The following is an 18,235-nucleotide window of genomic DNA, read 5'->3' on the forward strand; positions in this document are numbered from 1 at the left end:
TGACAAATCTTTTACCTTCCTACTCCTTTTCACACTAGATCAGAACATTTAAGTCATTTCATTCCAAAATCTTCATTACAGACCAGGGTATGGGCATTTTCCTCAATGCATACTGTCACGGGGCAACCCGTGCCCTATAGACACTAGAAGACTCCACAATATAAAACTGGTCATGACAAACACACACTGCACAGATGCTTCCATTAATTGACTGTCATCAAGCTCCTTGGAGAGGTGGCCATGTGTAGCATCATATACCCTTATCTGTGTTGCCTAATTCTATTGTAATTGTTTTGTGTGAGGTGATGCCTTGGAAAACATTCAGACTCTAAATGTGTAATTGTATAGTTGGTCTAACTCATGGGTCATGGTTTACCTGGTTTGAGTAGATTGGTCCAATTACTAATCATTGTGGGTGGGGTCTCACCTGGTACATAAGGGAGGCTTGTGGAAATGTTTGGGAGGGAATCAGTTTAGCTTGAGACTAACAAAGGAGACAACTCCAGGGGAGAGCTGGCAGGGCCAGGAAGGCATAGCCTGTTGTTTTGTTGTTTTTCCTTAGTTGAGTTGTCAAGTGTTTTCTTACTTTCTGTTATTTGAAAGTGTATTGTAAGTCTTTATTCGTGAAGTATTATTTTTGCCTGCACAGTCAAATCCAGCCTGGGTCGGTCACTCTGTGTTTTGAGGTAAATAAAATACCAAAAAAGATCTACATTCTTGGCCTGTCGATTCTTGGAGCCTTGGCCGTTCGGGCAACTTCACACATACAATAGTTGTCATTCATTCTCCTCAAAGGCATCATCACTTGCATGAATAATGCCGCTATCTCTGTGGTCGTTTTCTGCACTTACTTTGTTCATTGTTCATCACATGTTTTTACATACTTTGTTCACTGTGATCAATCATGAATTATACGTTGAACCATGTTTTGTTTATTTTCTCCAGTTTATTTTCTTATTTTTCTTCAGTTGAGGCTTGAACTTGAACGCTGTGTAAGCACTGGTTTCTTACCAATAATTCTGATGTCGATGTTGGCCCTGTCTTCCATGTTCTCAATCTTTAGAACCAGCTCATACTTTCCAGAGTGATCTCTCTCTGCTGAGCGGATGAAGAGGATGGAGTCCACGAATGAGTTCCGGACGCCCACCTTCTTCTCATCAACGGGCTCGCCATCCTTGAACCATGTGGCAACAGGGCGTGGCTTACCCTAAGAGGGCAGGTAATGAAGGAACACATATAACACCATTCAGGAGACAACAGAGCATTTTAAGTGTAATTATGTCCCCCCCATTGTAATCATGTGGATGTTGGGATATACTGTATTTAGCACTCACTAATGCTCATTATAAGATCATCTATATAAGATGGTACCATTGTGCCTTTAGAAACAAAATAACCGAGGAAGCATGAGGTCAGTCCGCTGCCCCCCCCAGGTTGGCAGAGGAAGTGTAGCGCCCAGGATTACAATAGATAATTGACACTGGGTGAAAAAATGGGTTGCAAACTCAAAAATATAAGAAAAAAAAATAAACCAAATAACCAATGACATGGGCAGTTATTATTATTATATATATTTTTTTTAAGAAGACATAAAGACATAGTGGAGGTATTTCTGTGACCTACTGTCATATAAAGTTTGGCACTGATGGGTCCAGTGGTTTGTGAGATTATAGCTCTGGACAAGTTGAGTTGGGAAATGGATCACGTTACAAACCTGGAAGGGGATGGTCAGGTTGAGCTTCTCTCCAACTCTTCTGATGTACTTGGTCCTCAACTCACGCGGCAGGCGGATCTTGGGCAGTTCTAAGGGAGGATTCTCATTTTAACTTCTTCAATACTTATTTAATACTTTAATACTTAATTTAATATTTAAACTTTACCAGAGTTGGCTTTGTACTTAGTCCACTGTTGTTTCCCTCTATACCATCTCTTTGCTGAAAATGTGAGCTTGTGTTGTATGCTTGTAGATCGGCTATTTTGTGAGTGTACCCACAGAATAGGGATGTGGTTATAAATAAATGTGTTATTAGGATGGAATCACTACTTCATGGGTTCACAATCATGGAGCACGGAAGCAACAGATGAAAATCACTTATAGTATAAGGCCAGCCCAACGTTTAAAATGACTTTGCCCATATATGTGGGGTTTACTATGACGATTAGGAATGTAGACAAAACAGTATGACTTTTTGTCTAAATTGACTTTCCTTTCAATGGCTTGGGGGAAGGCACAACATATGCTGCACAGGATTGGACACAGCAGAGTGAGTGAGCGAGTGAGTGAGGAACTAAGTACGTCTAAACTACTGTACATGTTTCAAATGTCTTGGAAAAAACAATTGGTAATCGTCATCCACAAGGGCATAAATGTATTTTAAAATGCTGTTTTACTCATACATCTCAGCCTAGATAACTCACCCATGATCTCGCGAATGGTGACAGGCTGGGCCAATGTCGCAGGGGGGCTGGCTCCGGCCATGTTCTTGGCTATTACCCTGAAGTTCATCTTCTCTCCAACAGGAAGATCGCGCACCTTGTAGTTCTGCTTCTCACAAAGTTCAGCGTTGGCCACCACCCACTCTGTGTCTGCAGTAACATAATTAAACAGTGAGAATACGGGATTTCACTCCTGCAGCGTTTCCCATTTTGGCTATTAATTCTGGTTAATTCTTCATTCTTTTAAGCTGCCCGCGGGACAGCGCCCACTCTGTCTCTGCACTTGATGGGAATTAAATGATGTGTCAAAGTAAGACTGTGAATGTGGTCTTTCCACCATGGCTAAGTTCTTTACCTCCTTCCTTGCAATATTCAATAACGTAGCCGTCCAGGCCTCCAGCTCCTATCTTCTCTGGGGGAAGCCACTTCAGAGTGCATGTAGTGTCTGTCACGTCATGCACCCTCAGACTTGAGGGCTCGCTAGTTGGGGCTGCCGGGGAGAAAAAAGAAGAGCAGCACCACTAATTATTAACACTTTTTTATAACGGGGGAGGTAAGAGAATCACTGGGCTGCATTGACAAAGGCCAGCGGGAGAGAGAGATGGAAAATTATAGAAATAACAAGAAAATATATAGTTTATAATGTCTCTACAGTCATTATTTTGGCATAATGTATCATTATGCCACAATTATGAGTGTAGACATACTCACAGATTCCTCAAAGATGGTGGCCCCATCTTTTGTAACATACTGTAGCATGCTCTGTGTTATTTATGGTGCCACATTTGCAGTGCTGCAGTACTTTCCATTGAGTGTGAGCTGTCTCAGCTGATGGACAAAGTAATCACAAAGGACTTATCCAGGCAGACAAGGACGAAAGGAAACAGGATTTTGGGGTGTGCTCTGGCTATAGATGTCAGACAGCGTCAGACTGATTTGTGCATTGCTGTATGTTATACGAGTGTTAAATGTTTGTTTTCCACACCTACCTACAGTACAGTACGTGTTTATCAGAGCGAGATTATATACATTTCTATTACAATCTTGTTTGTCATGGCAATAAACAAACCGCGTGTTGAATGTGGCTGAGTTATGGGTTCATTTATACACACCGGAAATAGCCAATGTACATGCTCACAACGTATCAGATTGTGAGCTTGTAAATGTGCCATTTTCGGCATGCAACATATTGCTGTCGTAGGGAGTATAAATCAGGCTTTACCGATGGGCATGAAAGGCTTGGAGGTGGCACTGGGCCCTGACATGCCAATGCTGTTGATAGCGAACACCCTCATCTCGTAGAGCACGCCTTCAATCATCCTCTTGGCTTCGTACGTGGTCGACTCATACACGTCAAAGTTGAGCTTTGTCCATCGGGAGGAACCCTTCTTCCTTCTCTCCATGAGATAACCTGATGGATGGATGGAAAAGTATGTATTTAGGAAACATCTCATGGTGCAAAAACATCAATATAAAGAAAAGAACAAAGATACATTGGAAGAGAGGGGCATTGTTTTTGAGCAGTACCAATACGCAGCTGTGTGTGTGTGTGTGTCCATTTCAGCACGGACAGCAGAGTTCTGCAACGGGTCGGATACCCACGGAAACCCTGTGGGTACCCGAGTTGACGTGTGAAAATGGGTGGGAAAATATACTTTTATAAGTTAACGGGTGCAGGGACAGGTGGAACGCAACGAAACGCTGGTGGGTGACCTTTTTAATCGGAATGCACAACATAAACAGCAGCTGGATGCTTCTCAACAGCGGAGACAAGTTAAGTCTGTCACATGCCCAAGGAATCGCCAGTGATGTCACATCACTGCCGATTCCTTCATAATGGCGTTCTGTTTCTGCTGCTGTGCTTAGTGTCCTACTTCCTTGTTGCATAGAAGTGACATCACGGCCGAATCCTTGCTTCCTTATCGTAGCATTTCATGTGTGGTGTTTATTTATTACCAAAACTATCATCGATCTGACCATTATAAAAGCGGAGGTGAACAGCTAGTGCTATGGTTGTTTTGGTACCATGCCGGTACCATGCCGTTTACTGTATACATTTCAAAGTATAGATTAAATGTTATTTTTGATTAAATGCTTGATTGTGTTCCATAACTGTAATATCCAGTCAAATTTGGTGACATTCTGATAATTATTTCCAATGATACTGTAGTGTCTCTCTGTCTCTTCTCAATTTTTCTCTCTTGGTTGGTTCCAATTATCTATGCTGACTCCTGTTTGGTTTTCCAGCAGTGTCAAGTCTGGGCCCCGTCATTGTGATGGTTGCCATCTGAGGAGGGAGTAGCTTTCTATTTCCGTCTTGGTCTAAATCTGCTCCTACAGAGTGGCAGGATAATAACCAGGAAGCAATGTTGAAGTTCTATAATTTCTTTGATGAGTGGAGTTTATGCTTGATGAAACTCAGTGTGAGTTTAGCTATGGCAGACAGTGAAATCGATACACCAGGGACACATTCTGGAAATGTGTCCCTGGTCCCTGGGGTCTGGAAATCAGAAGGCCACCTGTTTGCCTCCCGGTCAAAGTGTCCCTGAGCAGGACACTTAACCCCTAACTGCTCCCCCGCAATCACATCATAAACACATCACTAAGGTGGACCAGCTTAGTGAAGCTGAAAACCAAATGTAATTTGTGTGTGTGCGTGTGCGTGCGCACATGGTGGTTGAAGTAAAATGTAGGGAGGACCCACTTAATTTTTCTGTTCAGGATACAGCCCATGTCTTACCTTTGATTGGCGCACCACCATCAAATGTGGGTGGCTCCCAGACAATGTCGGCAGTCTCCTCTCCCACTCCGGTGCATTTGACATTCTCAGGGGGGTCAGGCACATCTAAGGAAAAAACAAAAACACTCAAGTCATTGCATACAAGGAAAACATTTCACAAATCCTGAGATTGCAATATGTTTTGGGCCCTATTAAAATTCCATCATAAATGTAACCCATCATCATGGCAGTGCCATTGGCCAATATCTTGTCTCTTTGAGCTATATAGTGTTCATTATTAGCAAAGGTTCTTGTGTTTTATCCTTTTCATAGATATGTACAAATGTATGGTAAAGTAAACGAATCCATCAATCAATCAATCATACTCAACATCCATTGTAGCTTCAGTCACCCATCAATCCATACACTATATTTGGAGCTCTGACACTCACCCACAATCTTGACAAACAGCTTAGCCGTGTCTGTTCCAGCGGGGTTGGTGACAACGAGGGTGTAGTTCCCCTCATCCTCCCTCTCAGCTCCCTCTATGACGAAGCAGCTCAAGTCTTTTCTCGCCTCTACTCTCACGCGGCCTTCAGCATCAGTGATTGGCTGTGGGACAAGACAGGACGAGTAAAGTTCAGTGAAATCTGGCTCTGCAAATAGTAATTATACCGCCACCAGTGGATGCTATTGTACAAAAAGTCCACCATTTCCTCTCAAGAACTTACTAATGCAGACAGTAATACATACTGTTTGGGTATACTAAAGGACACGTGGACATGTTATCTTACGTTAGTAAGAGTAATAATGATCCTGTGGAATTCAAAGGGTACATCATGCCACTAAGACGTGCCTGTCTGATACCATAAGTATCTATTATGAGCCAGGTCTTTTCAACCTGGAATTTATAACTGTGTTTTTGATTTTGTGTGAGAAATAACTAATAAGCAACCAGGTCAGCGACTATAGGTCACATGAGCACTTTAAACCTATATGCATTAGATATTTGAAAATAGCCAAGCTAACTCACACGAAGTGTGAGCTCGTAGATCACTGGTTTAAACAAGCCCAAATAAACAACTACATTTTACAAACGAGCCGAAAACGTGCAATTCGCAACTACTGATAATTTTCAAGCAACTTTACAGAAACACAAGCCCAAGTCAATTATAGTCAATTATATTAAGCAAACATGGAAAAAAATACATTAATTTCGGGGTCCTTGACATGAAAATGTGTCCACTGGTTTAAACAACTTTAGTAAACGACCCCAAATAAGCAATAAACAAGCCCGAGAACCTGCAAACCCGCATCTACCGATAATTTACCAACAAGACTATACTTTAAGAGCCCAAAGTCGCTTATAATAAGCAGACATATGGCAACGCTGGTTTAGGCGTATCCATTCTTCCGTACTGTGTCTCCCTTTGACCACACGACCGTGGGCGGTGGCTCCCCTGAGATCTCAACGTCCAGACGCAGCTTGTTGCCTGCCACCACAATGATGGTGTTCTGCGAGACCATGTTGCCAGTGGTGTCCAGGTGGATCTTGGGAGGATCTTGGATCGAGATCGGACAAATGGAGGGAGTCAATCATACAGTATCAGTGGTGGAAAAGTACTTGCGTTTTTTATTTGCAAAAAATATTTATATTAATGATGTTTAGAAGATTTAGAACACTTTCCTGGGGGTCTTTATGTGTGTAATATGTGGTTTCACTGTAGATATTTTACATTTTAGCCCAGTGTCCATGACATCAGAGACACTGGGCTCACTGCTAAAATCTAAAATATCTAAAACCACATATTACACACACAGACCCCCAGGAAACTGTTCTAAATCTTCTAAACGTCATTAGCGTATCTTTTTTGCAAAAAGGGTGAAGTGCCCCTTTAAGTAAAAGTACAATACTGCAATATAGAAATTCTCTGTTACAAGTAAAAGTCCGGAATTCAAAATGTACTTGAGTAAAAGTACAAAAGTATCAGCATCAAAATGTACTTGATGTACCAAAGTAGAAAGTACTTATTGTACGTAATGTCCCATTTCAAGTTTTCAAATGTATACAAATCTTTTGAAAATGGCACAATACAAGCTCACAATGTGTGGCATCGCGACACATTGTGAGCTTGCAGATGGGCTATCTTCAAATGGCCAAAATGTATAGGGTTGAAATGGTTACTGTATGTTTTGTCATAATAATCAAAATCGTGTGTTCAAATAATTGTAGTGTAGTAAAGTACAATATTTGCATCTAAGATGTAGTGGAGTATAAGTAAAAGTACTGAAAATTGGAAATACTCAAGTAAAGTACAAATACCTCAAAATTGAACTTAAGTACAGTACTTTAGTAAATGTACTTTCCACCACTGACAGTAGTAGACAGTGCATGAACTGTTTGATGTAGTTTGTCAGCTACTGTACCTTGTCTGGGTACGTAGTCAATCTTGATCTCTAGTTTGGGAAATAAAATGTGAGTGTTAGAAAAATTATCAACGGAATTTCAATGCATCCGATATTCTTTGCCATCCGTTTCTCTCACCCAAGAAGTTGAGTTTGGCAGAGAGCGACAGGGCATAACCCTCGGGAACAAAAGTGTAATCGCCAGCGTCTGCAGGCAATACATCATCGATGACCAGCTTATGTATCCTGAGAGGATGGGGCAAAAAAATTGTAAATATTCCACCTTCCTGTTGACAGCATTGTACAGCCCTGTGGATTCAGTTTGTTCAACATTAATGTTCTTTTCATTAATGTCCCCCAGATATATTCTTGTTTCAGAATCTTACAGTTAAACCTGTGCAATCATCTGCAATTCTGCGATAACTGATTCTATAGGGCAGCACCCATATTACACATGCTTCGTACGGTACCTTCCAATGTGGGTCATTTTGATACGTTCACTTGGCAGGACCTCCACGCCATCCTTGAACCACTTCCCTGTCACCTTATCGTCCGACACCTCACACTTGAACACAGCCTGGTCTGTTGCTTTGACAGTCAGGTCAGCGATGTCTTGTAACACCTCCAGTTCCTTTTCTGAAGGAGATCACATTGGGGGCAACGGTAAGGGGAATTCAAGGAAGAGACAATAAGACAAAACATGTTAAGTTCATATCATGTTGCATCTACAGTAGTCCTGGTCCAGTGCGTTAGCGAGTTCTCTCTAACGGTCCAGGAACGCCTCTGCTTCACAACAACAAAAACAATCCACTGCTATGCGAGGGGTCTGACTTTAGTAAAAAAAATAACTAAACTACTTTGCTACTCACCGAAACAAAGACTGTTTTGTGACCCCAGCTTCTCTGTATAATATACTGGGGCATAAACAAAAATCATTTTATTTAGTGCGCCCTCTACAGATCTGGTCAATGGGTAATTTGCATTGACCAGATCTGTAGAGGGTGCTCTAGATAAAATGTCTGGCGGACATTTTACTTTCTGCCCTCAAAAAGTATATTATCCAGAGAAGCTGTGGTCCTGAGAGGCTTGCCAGTCTAGAGAATAGACTTTCAACAACAACACAAAGTAGTCTTCGTTTCGGTGAACAGCAAAGTAGTTTTGTTTATTTTGTACTAATGTCGGACACCTTGAATGGCAGTGGAATTGTGTTGGTGTGCACTGCAACAGAGGTGTTCCTGTGTTGGTGTGCACTGCAACAGAGGTGTTCCTGTGTTGGTGTGCACTGCAACAGAGGTGTTCCTGTGTTGGTGTGCACTGCAACAGAGGTGTTCCTGTGTTGGTGTGCACTGCAACAGAGGTGTTCTGAATTGTGTTGGTGTGCACTGCAACAGAGGTGTTCTTGGCAGGGCGTAAGAACACACTGGAACAGGGCTACACAGTACAGTAGAGTTGTACACTCTCAGAGTTAAATCAACATTGAGGATTTTACTGTGTAGCTGTGGCTTATAATGTGGTACCTTCCACCTCCAGCTCTCCTTTGGTATGACCCCCGTTTGTCCAGGCGTGGTACATTCCAATGTCATCTAAGGTAGCCTCCAGAATAGTGAGAGTGTGCTTCTTTCCATCTTTCTTAATGCGAATCTTTTCTGTATTTTTTGTTAGCTCCACGTCCTCAAAATACCTGGATGAAAAGAAAAACAAATCCAGCGATCATTGAGACACGGAAGGCAGAAGATTTAATATATAATCCCCTCTCTCCATGTCAACTCCCCTCACTCTCATTCGCTGCCAGCTAAGTCACTCACGACTACATTCAATCAGGTGTTTTTTTAAGCAGTCACCCTGTCCTCAGTCTTCTTGCTAGCTGACTCTGTCTCTGTTGTTCAGATGTCAGCGTTCAAATTTTCTCCACCTCCCCAGCCTCCTCCCTGTAGCAATAGTTCTGTAATGGGTGATTCTGTGATTATACATGTGATGTATGGATTGTACCACATGTGGTATCTAGTTCTGTTATGGGTATCTGTGATTATTATGTGTTTTATGGAATCTATTATGATCATGTGATATATTCAGTATCTATATACAGTATGGAATGCATTGAAGTTATGCTGTTGATGTAGCCTAATGTCTTTGTTATTATGCTCTGCTCTGGGGGTTTGTTGTTGATATCACAGCTGTGTCTCAGTGCACAGATAATCTGAGATATCAAATGTGATATGATATTAGATATCAGATCTGTGTCTCGATGCACAGATAATCTGAGATATCAGATGAGCAAAGCCACACCACCATACTAAATGCAATAGCTTTGCAATAAATGGTTAATGATCATTCTAAGCTGAAGTGTTTCAAATAATTGAAACTAGAAAAAGTGCCCCTCGGGGCACAGGTCTCCACCAGGCCAGGTCGGGTTGTGGCCTCCTGGTGGCGCTATAATAGGCTAATGTGACGCCTTTGATGGTAATTGGATGATTTGAGGCATTTTGTTCCAAACATTTGTTTTGCAAAAATCCAACTGTTGGTGGCACTACAACTAGAAAGTGGGTGAAAGATTTCACGTAAATTGCACACTGCATGCGTTCATGATGTAAGGCCTTTTGTCCAATCCTGCAAACTTTGAAAGCCAATGTTAGCCAATTAGGATTGAATATGAAATATCAGACAGATCCATCTTGAGCACATGATTATAGAGATACTATGTAATGATTTGCGGACAGAATCTGGAGGAGTAATATAAAAAAATGCAACGTGCAACGTTTCACTCAGATCTGTGCAGTCGTAGGTAAAAAAGGGGAAGAGGAGATCGGTGAACCAATATTCTCCAGCGGTTGCTCCATGCGCGCCCGCCCCTCTAGACAAGAAAGCATGCTGGCTGGGTCAGGCTAGCAGTAATGCAATACAGTGAGGACATGGATAACAGCAAAGAATTTAAAAGATCAACTAAAAGCAATAGTGTAGAAGTATAGGTCTGGCTGCTGCATTTTGGACAAAGTTGTGATCTGCCAGTTATTTTCTTTGGCAGTCCAGAATAAAGTGCCTTGCAGCCAGTAATCAAGCCGTGAAAAAACGAATGATATGAAATGTATTGAGCATTATATAACAGACACCACTGCGTAATGGGGAGGGATATTTTCTGACCACATCACATGAGCGCCTTCTTCCGACACCTCGATCTCGAACTCCACCCGCTCCCCCACCACCACATGGTAGTCATCCATCAGCATCACCATGGTCACAGGGGGCTCTGTTCAGAAACATGTCATATTGGTCAGAACTTAAAGCTATACATTCTGTGAATTGATCTAGTTTATAGCCAAATGTCCGGAGATTGTTCGCCGTATCGATGATGCGTCATGTGATATCAAAATGTAGAGGTTCAAATGTGTTCAGTGGCATCATTTGAGGTTCCATGCTTTCTCATTTAAAGGTTTCATAACATTTTCATTTTTCGTTTTTCTTTTGGGTTTTATGACCTCAATTACACCCACACAACCTGAACCTTTTTTCTCTGTGTTCTGAAGTATTTTGAGCTGCAATGAAAACAGGCAAATTCTTATGTCATATATGGGATTTGTGGACCCTTACCTCACAGTCCACAGGCAAATCAGAGCACTTGTTTGAGCCAGAAAACCCCAGACCACAGAAAATCTACTGAATTTTTAAAGTTCCGATTTTTTTGGGTGCAACTGAGCTCAGAAAACCAACAAAATAAATAAAAAAAATTACTTTTTTTAAAGATGGAGTACCACCATTTTTTTTCCACCCTAAAACATGATCATCAGGTATTATTACAATATAAGGGGTAAGAACTTTTTCCAAAAAGTGTACAGTATTTGTTAAAATTATGCTTTTATGTTGACACGCCCACCAGTTCATTAAGTATGCCTGGTTTGCCTGGTGGGTGGTGATGGGTGCAGCCGCACCCACAGCTGTAGTTGTATGATAAAGTGTTAGGGGAGGGGCTGATAGTGTGGTGTCACTATACTGTTTACTTCATTGGCCCGTTTGACTGTCAAGGGTTCAGCCTCCAGGAAGAAACCCTAAATACAAAGTTAATACACCATTGCACATAAAAACAACTCCAAGGTGTCTAATGAAGTACTGTCACCTCATAGACACATGAAAAACTGGAAAAATACAAAAATTGTGGCACTCCATCTTTAATGTCACGATCCCTTTAACCTAAAAACTCAATGCGAAGCCGGTGTCACGATGGCACTTCAAAGCAGTGGGTGTATGTTTGGTAGCAGAATGTTTCTCTACTGTTCAAGCCAAATTGTGATTTCCCCAGACGTATTGGTTGGTAATATGTCTGGTTACCCGAGAGCCGAGTAGTACTGTAGTAGCAATACAAAAAGCTAGTGCTATAATCTGGATTTGGAACTGCTTCTGCTTACCTTTCACAAACACCTCAGTGAAACACTTCTCCTCGCCAACCACACACTCGTATGCAGCATCGTCAGCCAGGGTTGTCCTGTTGATGGTCAGAGTCCTGACGTTTCCAACTGACTCCATGACATACCTGGCAAAGTGACAAGACGGGAGTGTGAAAAAACACAAAAATATGCTCATTTTATCTCTCGCTTTGGTTGGATATAAGGGGAATTCTAGACTGAAGGAAGGATAATGGAGTTCCTGAGTGAGCACTGCCATCATGCATGAAGTAAACTTAATGTGGCTGCAAATTGGTCATCAAATCTATCAATTTGTGTATGTGACACGTTCAACCAATCACTTATTGACATACAGTACGTATATGTACGTGTGTGGAGCATATCACTTTCAAATCTGGTGCTGTCTGCACAGAGATTGAATTCAGACCAGCTCTTTGAGGTGGTCTGACCTTTTCTGGACCCCCACCCAGGATGCAAAACACCTTTCACTTGACCAAACATCAGGGCAACTTCCCTCAGGTCTGGAAAAAAAACCCTGCAGAAACACCCGTAACAGGATTTGGGCTGAATTTTAACAATATGCTTTAGAAAGAAGAGGGCATAGAAACGGCATGGACGACTGGCGTGGGGACGCATTAGCACCACACGTAGCTTCAATGCAGCCAGATAACATCAGTCAGTCTTTCTGACATGATAACATAAAATAAAATAAAATAATAATAATAATAATAATGAAAACATTTTTTTTTGTGACCCTGTTTTTTGGCCCACCCATAATTCAATGAGAACTTCATACATTATTACTTTCTAAATGCAGTTTATACTGCCAAACACTACATGATAGTACATACGTTTGATCTCAAAAGTACTGTAATAAATAATAGGTCAAAGTGACCAGTCAGACCTTAGAGATCTTTGACCATGAAGGCCCATGAGACGTCTTAGCAATGTGCAACTAAGTATCCATGAGGCTAATTACAACCTCCTATAAATACAAAGTGTTGATGGAAGTGTCATCTGAAAATATGACGTTGTTGTGGCATGGATAATTTTAGCTCGCTATTTTTCCACAGTCAGCTACTGCCATCTTAGTAAAGGAGGGAAAAAGATATGGGCTAACTGTCTAAATAATCAAATCTTAGTGTAGTAAAAAAGTACCCTATTAAAGGTGTGTGTGTGTGTGTGTGTGTGTGTGTGTGTGTGTGTGTGTGTGTGTGTACTTGGCTGAGCCTTTGATCTCCTGGCCGTTCTTCAACCATTTGACTTGGACATTGGGATCAACCACCTCGCAGGTCAAAACAATCTTCTTGCCCTTCTCCACCGAGTAGCAAGATTCAAGCCTCTTCAGGAACGCTGAGGGTGCACACAGATAGCACAAAATAGATAGCATCTTGTGTCCTTCACACATGGCAAAATCTGTGTTGTTTTAGTTAGTTGAACCAACTCTAACTCTCAGTGTAGCTGCCATGAGTCAGATAGAATCAGTGTCTGGGGCTTTGTCAGCGTACCCGTTGTGAATTAATATGTGTTGTATTTGTTTTGTGTTCTTCTCACAGCATTTTTATGGCATTAAGGCATTGGTTTTAAATGTCTGTAGCAAAAAGAGTAGCTTGTGTCCGTGATTGTTGACCAAGGGGAGCTTTTCTCAGAGTAACTTGACCTCTCAGAGTTAAATGATTATTTGTATTTCCTTTTATAAATGGCCATTTCATTCTCCTTCTTTCCTGTCTTGTATTCTACATTGTTATTTTTCCCAAAACCCACGTCACCCTACCCTCCATTGGCTTGATTTCAACAGTTTTCATCTTCTTCAGACGTTTGAGCATGCCCCTCAGGTCGGTGATGCCATACTCAAAGGCAATCTTCTCATAGTCGTTGGGATGGGCAGTCTTAAGCAGTTCCCACACATCAATCTTTTCCGGTTCAGGTCTCTTCTTCCTGTTTGTTAAGGAAAAGAGGTCTTGAATGCGGGGGTTTACAAAGTGTTGCCAAGCATACAGCTGTGGATAAGACAATGCTTAAAGATGGAGTTTTTCTATGAGGTGATAGTACTTCATTAGACACCCTGGAGTCGTTTTTATGTGCAATGATGTATTCCCTTTGTATTTAGGGTTTCTTCCTGGAGGCTGAACTCTTGACAGTCAAACGTGCCAATGAAAAAAACAGTAATATAGTGACATCACATTATCAGCCCCTCCCCTAACCCCTCCCCCTTTGTCATACAACTACAGCTGTGGGTGCGGCTTAAGTTCAGGTGGATCACCACCCATCACCACCCACCAGGCAAACCAGGCATACTTAATAAACTGGTGGGGGTGCCAACATAAAAACGACATTTTAACAAATACTGTACACTTTTTTGAAAACCTTCTTCTTCCTTATAAGACCTGATGATCATGTTTTAGGGTGGAAAAAAATCATGGCACACATCTTTAATACTTTTGTAACCTCACTTCTTGGCAGCTTTCAGCAAAGCGCTGAAATCCAGATCTCCGTCGTCCTCCCCAGCACCTCTGTGTTTGGAAACAGACAGGGTGTCGGGTGTAGCTTAATGGATATCAAACATACAGTATCTGCTGCACATGAGACAGTGCCAAGGACAGTAACGTATCATATCCCACATGTGCTGAAAGATACAACCACACACATGCACTTGACACACTAAACGGAGGCACATTCACACATGTCTGTTGTGGTGAAACAGTTACTGTAATTAAACAATCGTCAGAAGATTTATCTGACTTAATATCGAATAATTGTTTTTTGTAAAACACCCTAAACTCAGTGCACTGCCACTGGCCCGGACCACTGGCCTTGTGGTCCTGGCACCTATAGGCTCCAAAGGAACCTGACAGTGCATTGCGGGTTCTCAGTTCAACTCGGTGCACTTACGACCTCTTGAAGGCAGCCAAATCATCCACCGGTGCCTGCTCTTGCGCTGCAGCTGGAATGAGAGAGTTTGAACACATGATAAGGCTAAATGGGTTGAAGAGAACTCTCCCCCCGAGACAGCACCCAGTGTTTGCTCCCACTCACCATTCACGGTGATCTCGAAGGTAAAGCTGTCACACTTGTCTTTGGCTGTCACCTCACACCTGTAGCCCCCGGCGTCACCAGGGACCAATTTGATCATCTTCATCTCATAAGTATAGATCTTTGAGTGGGATTAAGTTAGTTTAATATTAGCAGCTGTTAACATAATGCACACTTTTACACACTTGAGATTGTGAACAGTCCGTCTGTCACACACACACACACACACACACACACACACACACACACACGCGTGCGCACACACAGTGCGCACACACACACACACACACACACACACACACACACACACACACCTTAGTGTTTCTGTCGTAGGTTTCCTTGAATTGGAAATGTTTCCCGGCCTTGCTGCAAAGGTCCATCCACTTCCCCTTCAGCCACTTCATTGTAGGCTTTCTTACCAGAGTGGTCGAGTCCACCTTGATTGTGATCGTCACATCCTGGCCTGTTGCCCACAAACGCATATGATAGACCGGTAACTACATAATCAATCACTAGCATGATGAATCAAAGTTCCAGATCAATGTCATCTTAATATGTTATATAAGGAATCCACTGCTGGGTTGTCTGTCTAATTTAGATTAGATGTGATACAATTTACAATTTAGGCATTTAGCAGACGCTCTTAATCCAGAGCGATTTACATTAAGCAAGAACAAAAGCATGGGAATACATCACATAATACACTTATGTCATGCTTACATGACATATATACATTTATTAAATATACACCACAATTAAAACACCCAGCAAAGTACTTCAATTCTGTAAGCTAATTCTACATTTAAAAGGGTCTTTAAAAGAAAGTGTCTGTTTCTCACCTGCAACACCTGTTATGTTTGCTTCGGGTTTGTCCACGAAGATCCCTGAAAGCTCAGTCGCTCCGTCTGAAAGGTGGAACAGAAGCTGTAATCTCAGTCATTCTCTTATGGAAGATGGCCCTGCCCATTAGACCACATGTAGAAACATGCTCACATATTGCATGACAAGTCATACTGTAGTAATGGACAAAACAAAAAATACTCTTAAAGTTGTCATTGAGAGTACATGGACGATTCAACACTAGAACATATAGGAATGAACAATCCTTCGTCAAACGTATGCAGACATACATTATCAAACATTGGAACAACCAAACAAAGAACCAACCACAGCTTTAACTAGTGAGAAGGATATCAGGCAATTAAATACAAACATGACCATGTGCTTCAAAACCAACCAGGTTGGAGAGATGCTTCAGCAGGGACCATAATCTCACTAGCTATTGTGACTCATTTGTCTCGGAGAGAATCTTTAAAATATGTAAAGAATGATAAAATCGCGGGTTCATGTACATTTGTATTTGCATTGTACCGTAATCCCCATAGGGGGATTTTAGATCGCCTCATATAAGAATTGTGTTTGAAAAATAAACAAATCATCCTGGCCGTTTCACTGACAGAGAGAAAAGGCAAATGTTACTGCTGCCGAATTAGTTAAATTTTCGCTAGAAACGGACAATATGATCAAATATCATATGTCATGAATGACTATCATAAACAATACAGAGATACCTCCCTGACAATATCGCCTGGATAGTTTGTTTATTTCTGTACCACAATTCACAACACAATGAACACAACATATGAGACGATTTTAAGATGACCCCTTGTTATTCTCCATAGAGAAATTACTTCCGTGAACCAGGGGTTCAGGACTTCGGCGCTCTAAAAGAACGTGATCGGGAGGAAGTGTCCTATAAAAAATATATATATATCGGATCGGGAAAATCGGTATCGGCAGATACTCACAATCACATCTCTACAAAAAAATGTTACAATCTTAGGTTAAACAACTTTTTAGGTTAAGGGTTTTGCTATCTTATTCAAATGTGAGCTGATGAGAATGCGCTTCTATCATAGCTATCACTTTTACTCATTTGTGGCCATTAAGACTTTAGGTCACCACAAATCTACATACATATACTGTGGGGTAGGTCGTTCATCACAGAGAATTGTGAGAATCAATTACATTACTTTCTTCCCAAGGTACTGTAAACCAGAATGAGACGCATTTATTACACAATGAGACATTTATGTCAACAGCAAACTTCTCCATGTCCTTGGCTCAAAGCACAAAAATAAACAATGGAACGCAATCATGCATCAACAAAAACAACTGGATAGGAAAGTAGTGTGCTGTTGGCATAACAAGGTGGTTCCAAGGAAATTCACAAAAAAAAAGTATTATTCCCAAATAAAGTAGTCTTTGAGAATCTTGGTCTTTCAGTTATGTACTGTACAGTACAAAAAACTGGTGTAATGATTAAACACGTTTAATCATTCAACACACAGGCAAACACAAATAGACCTTGTCAATTCACATCAACCTAACATCCACGATAAAATAAACATCAGACCAATCCAAACAACAAATGTTACATTATTTCAATTGTCATCTACATATAGAAACTGCATTTCATAACATTTAATCTCCATGCAATTCATAATCATATCCCCACACTGTCTCCAGCTATCTCTTACCATACTGTTGAGGACAAGCTGAAAAATACAACCCCAGTTCAACATATGGAAGGATAGCAATGCATTGTTATACTCTGTCAGTGTAAATTAGATAAAACAAAGGAATAATAAAAACAATAAATAATTATATCAACGTAATCAGAAAAAAAGCCTGTACAATGAAAATAATCAGACTTGTCTGAAGTGAGTGGTGCAACAGCGCCCCCTGTTGGTACCCTACATACATGGGAACGGACGGACGGACAATGCTGGTTTTTGAGTGGTTGCACCACAAATTATTATTCTTTTTACAGTGGGGGAAAGGTGACAAAGGAGTAGTTCACCCCAAATCAATTATACACCCTGAACACATGCAGCCTTGCATTTGTGGAGATTTTTTGTCACATTCCTAAAGCCAATAATTTGATAACCGGTGAAGTCGACTTGCACAGTCTCACTCCATTGAGTCTCCTGCATGAGACTCTGCTGGTCATCAAAACGATTGACTTAGGAATGCAAGAAAAACTTCACGGGGTGTGTAAGTCATTTTTTGCTTTTCCTTTAAGTGAAACAAGTCTACATTTCTCAGACCACCATCTCATGGTGGTCTGATAACCAAATACTTTATCCCTACTATTTCTGATTACGTTGGCCTATTATTCTGGCCTCTTGTACCTGCAGTCCACACCTTAGTATAAGATTAAGCTTTATATATGATTTAATTATTA

At 41.2% G+C, this 18,235-nt stretch overlaps 1 protein-coding gene across 8 annotated transcripts in view; it reads right to left on the bottom strand.

The window, feature by feature from the left end:
• The window catches only part of LOC308333003 (myosin-binding protein C, fast-type-like), a 42,591-nt gene that overhangs the window by 3,174 nt on the left and 21,182 nt on the right, over positions 1–18,235 (bottom strand). For 6 of the 8 annotated variants that reach the window (XM_080789163.1, XM_080789162.1, XM_080789158.1 and 3 more), the window contains 21 exons: positions 15,828–15,893; positions 15,303–15,451; positions 14,992–15,109; positions 14,848–14,899; positions 14,409–14,468; positions 13,730–13,893; positions 13,176–13,308; positions 11,959–12,083; positions 10,700–10,805; positions 9,079–9,242; positions 8,032–8,197; positions 7,701–7,807; positions 7,583–7,612; positions 6,575–6,717; positions 5,608–5,767; positions 5,177–5,281; positions 3,659–3,847; positions 2,792–2,926; positions 2,419–2,586; positions 1,715–1,803; positions 1,012–1,207 (listed from right to left, as the gene is read on the bottom strand). In XM_080789163.1, the coding sequence (XP_080645289.1) occupies positions 1,012–1,207; positions 1,715–1,803; positions 2,419–2,586; positions 2,792–2,926; positions 3,659–3,847; positions 5,177–5,281; positions 5,608–5,767; positions 6,575–6,717; positions 7,583–7,612; positions 7,701–7,807; positions 8,032–8,197; positions 9,079–9,242; positions 10,700–10,805; positions 11,959–12,083; positions 13,176–13,308; positions 13,730–13,893; positions 14,409–14,468; positions 14,848–14,899; positions 14,992–15,109; positions 15,303–15,451; positions 15,828–15,893 (2,625 nt within the window). Of the gene's footprint in view, positions 1–1,011; positions 1,208–1,714; positions 1,804–2,418; positions 2,587–2,791; positions 2,927–3,658; positions 3,848–5,176; positions 5,282–5,607; positions 5,768–6,574; positions 6,718–7,582; positions 7,613–7,700; positions 7,808–8,031; positions 8,198–9,078; positions 9,243–10,699; positions 10,806–11,958; positions 12,084–13,175; positions 13,309–13,729; positions 13,894–14,408; positions 14,469–14,847; positions 14,900–14,991; positions 15,110–15,302; positions 15,452–15,827; positions 15,913–17,528; positions 17,547–18,235 lie in introns of all 8 variants that reach the window. The other 2 variants (XM_080789159.1, XM_080789161.1) reach the window with 2 other exon arrangements.

The sequence above is a fragment of the Protomyctophum bolini genome (assembly GCF_963924005.1).
Source record: "Protomyctophum bolini genome assembly, chromosome: 18".
Taxonomy (NCBI): Eukaryota; Metazoa; Chordata; class Actinopteri; order Myctophiformes; family Myctophidae; genus Protomyctophum; species Protomyctophum bolini.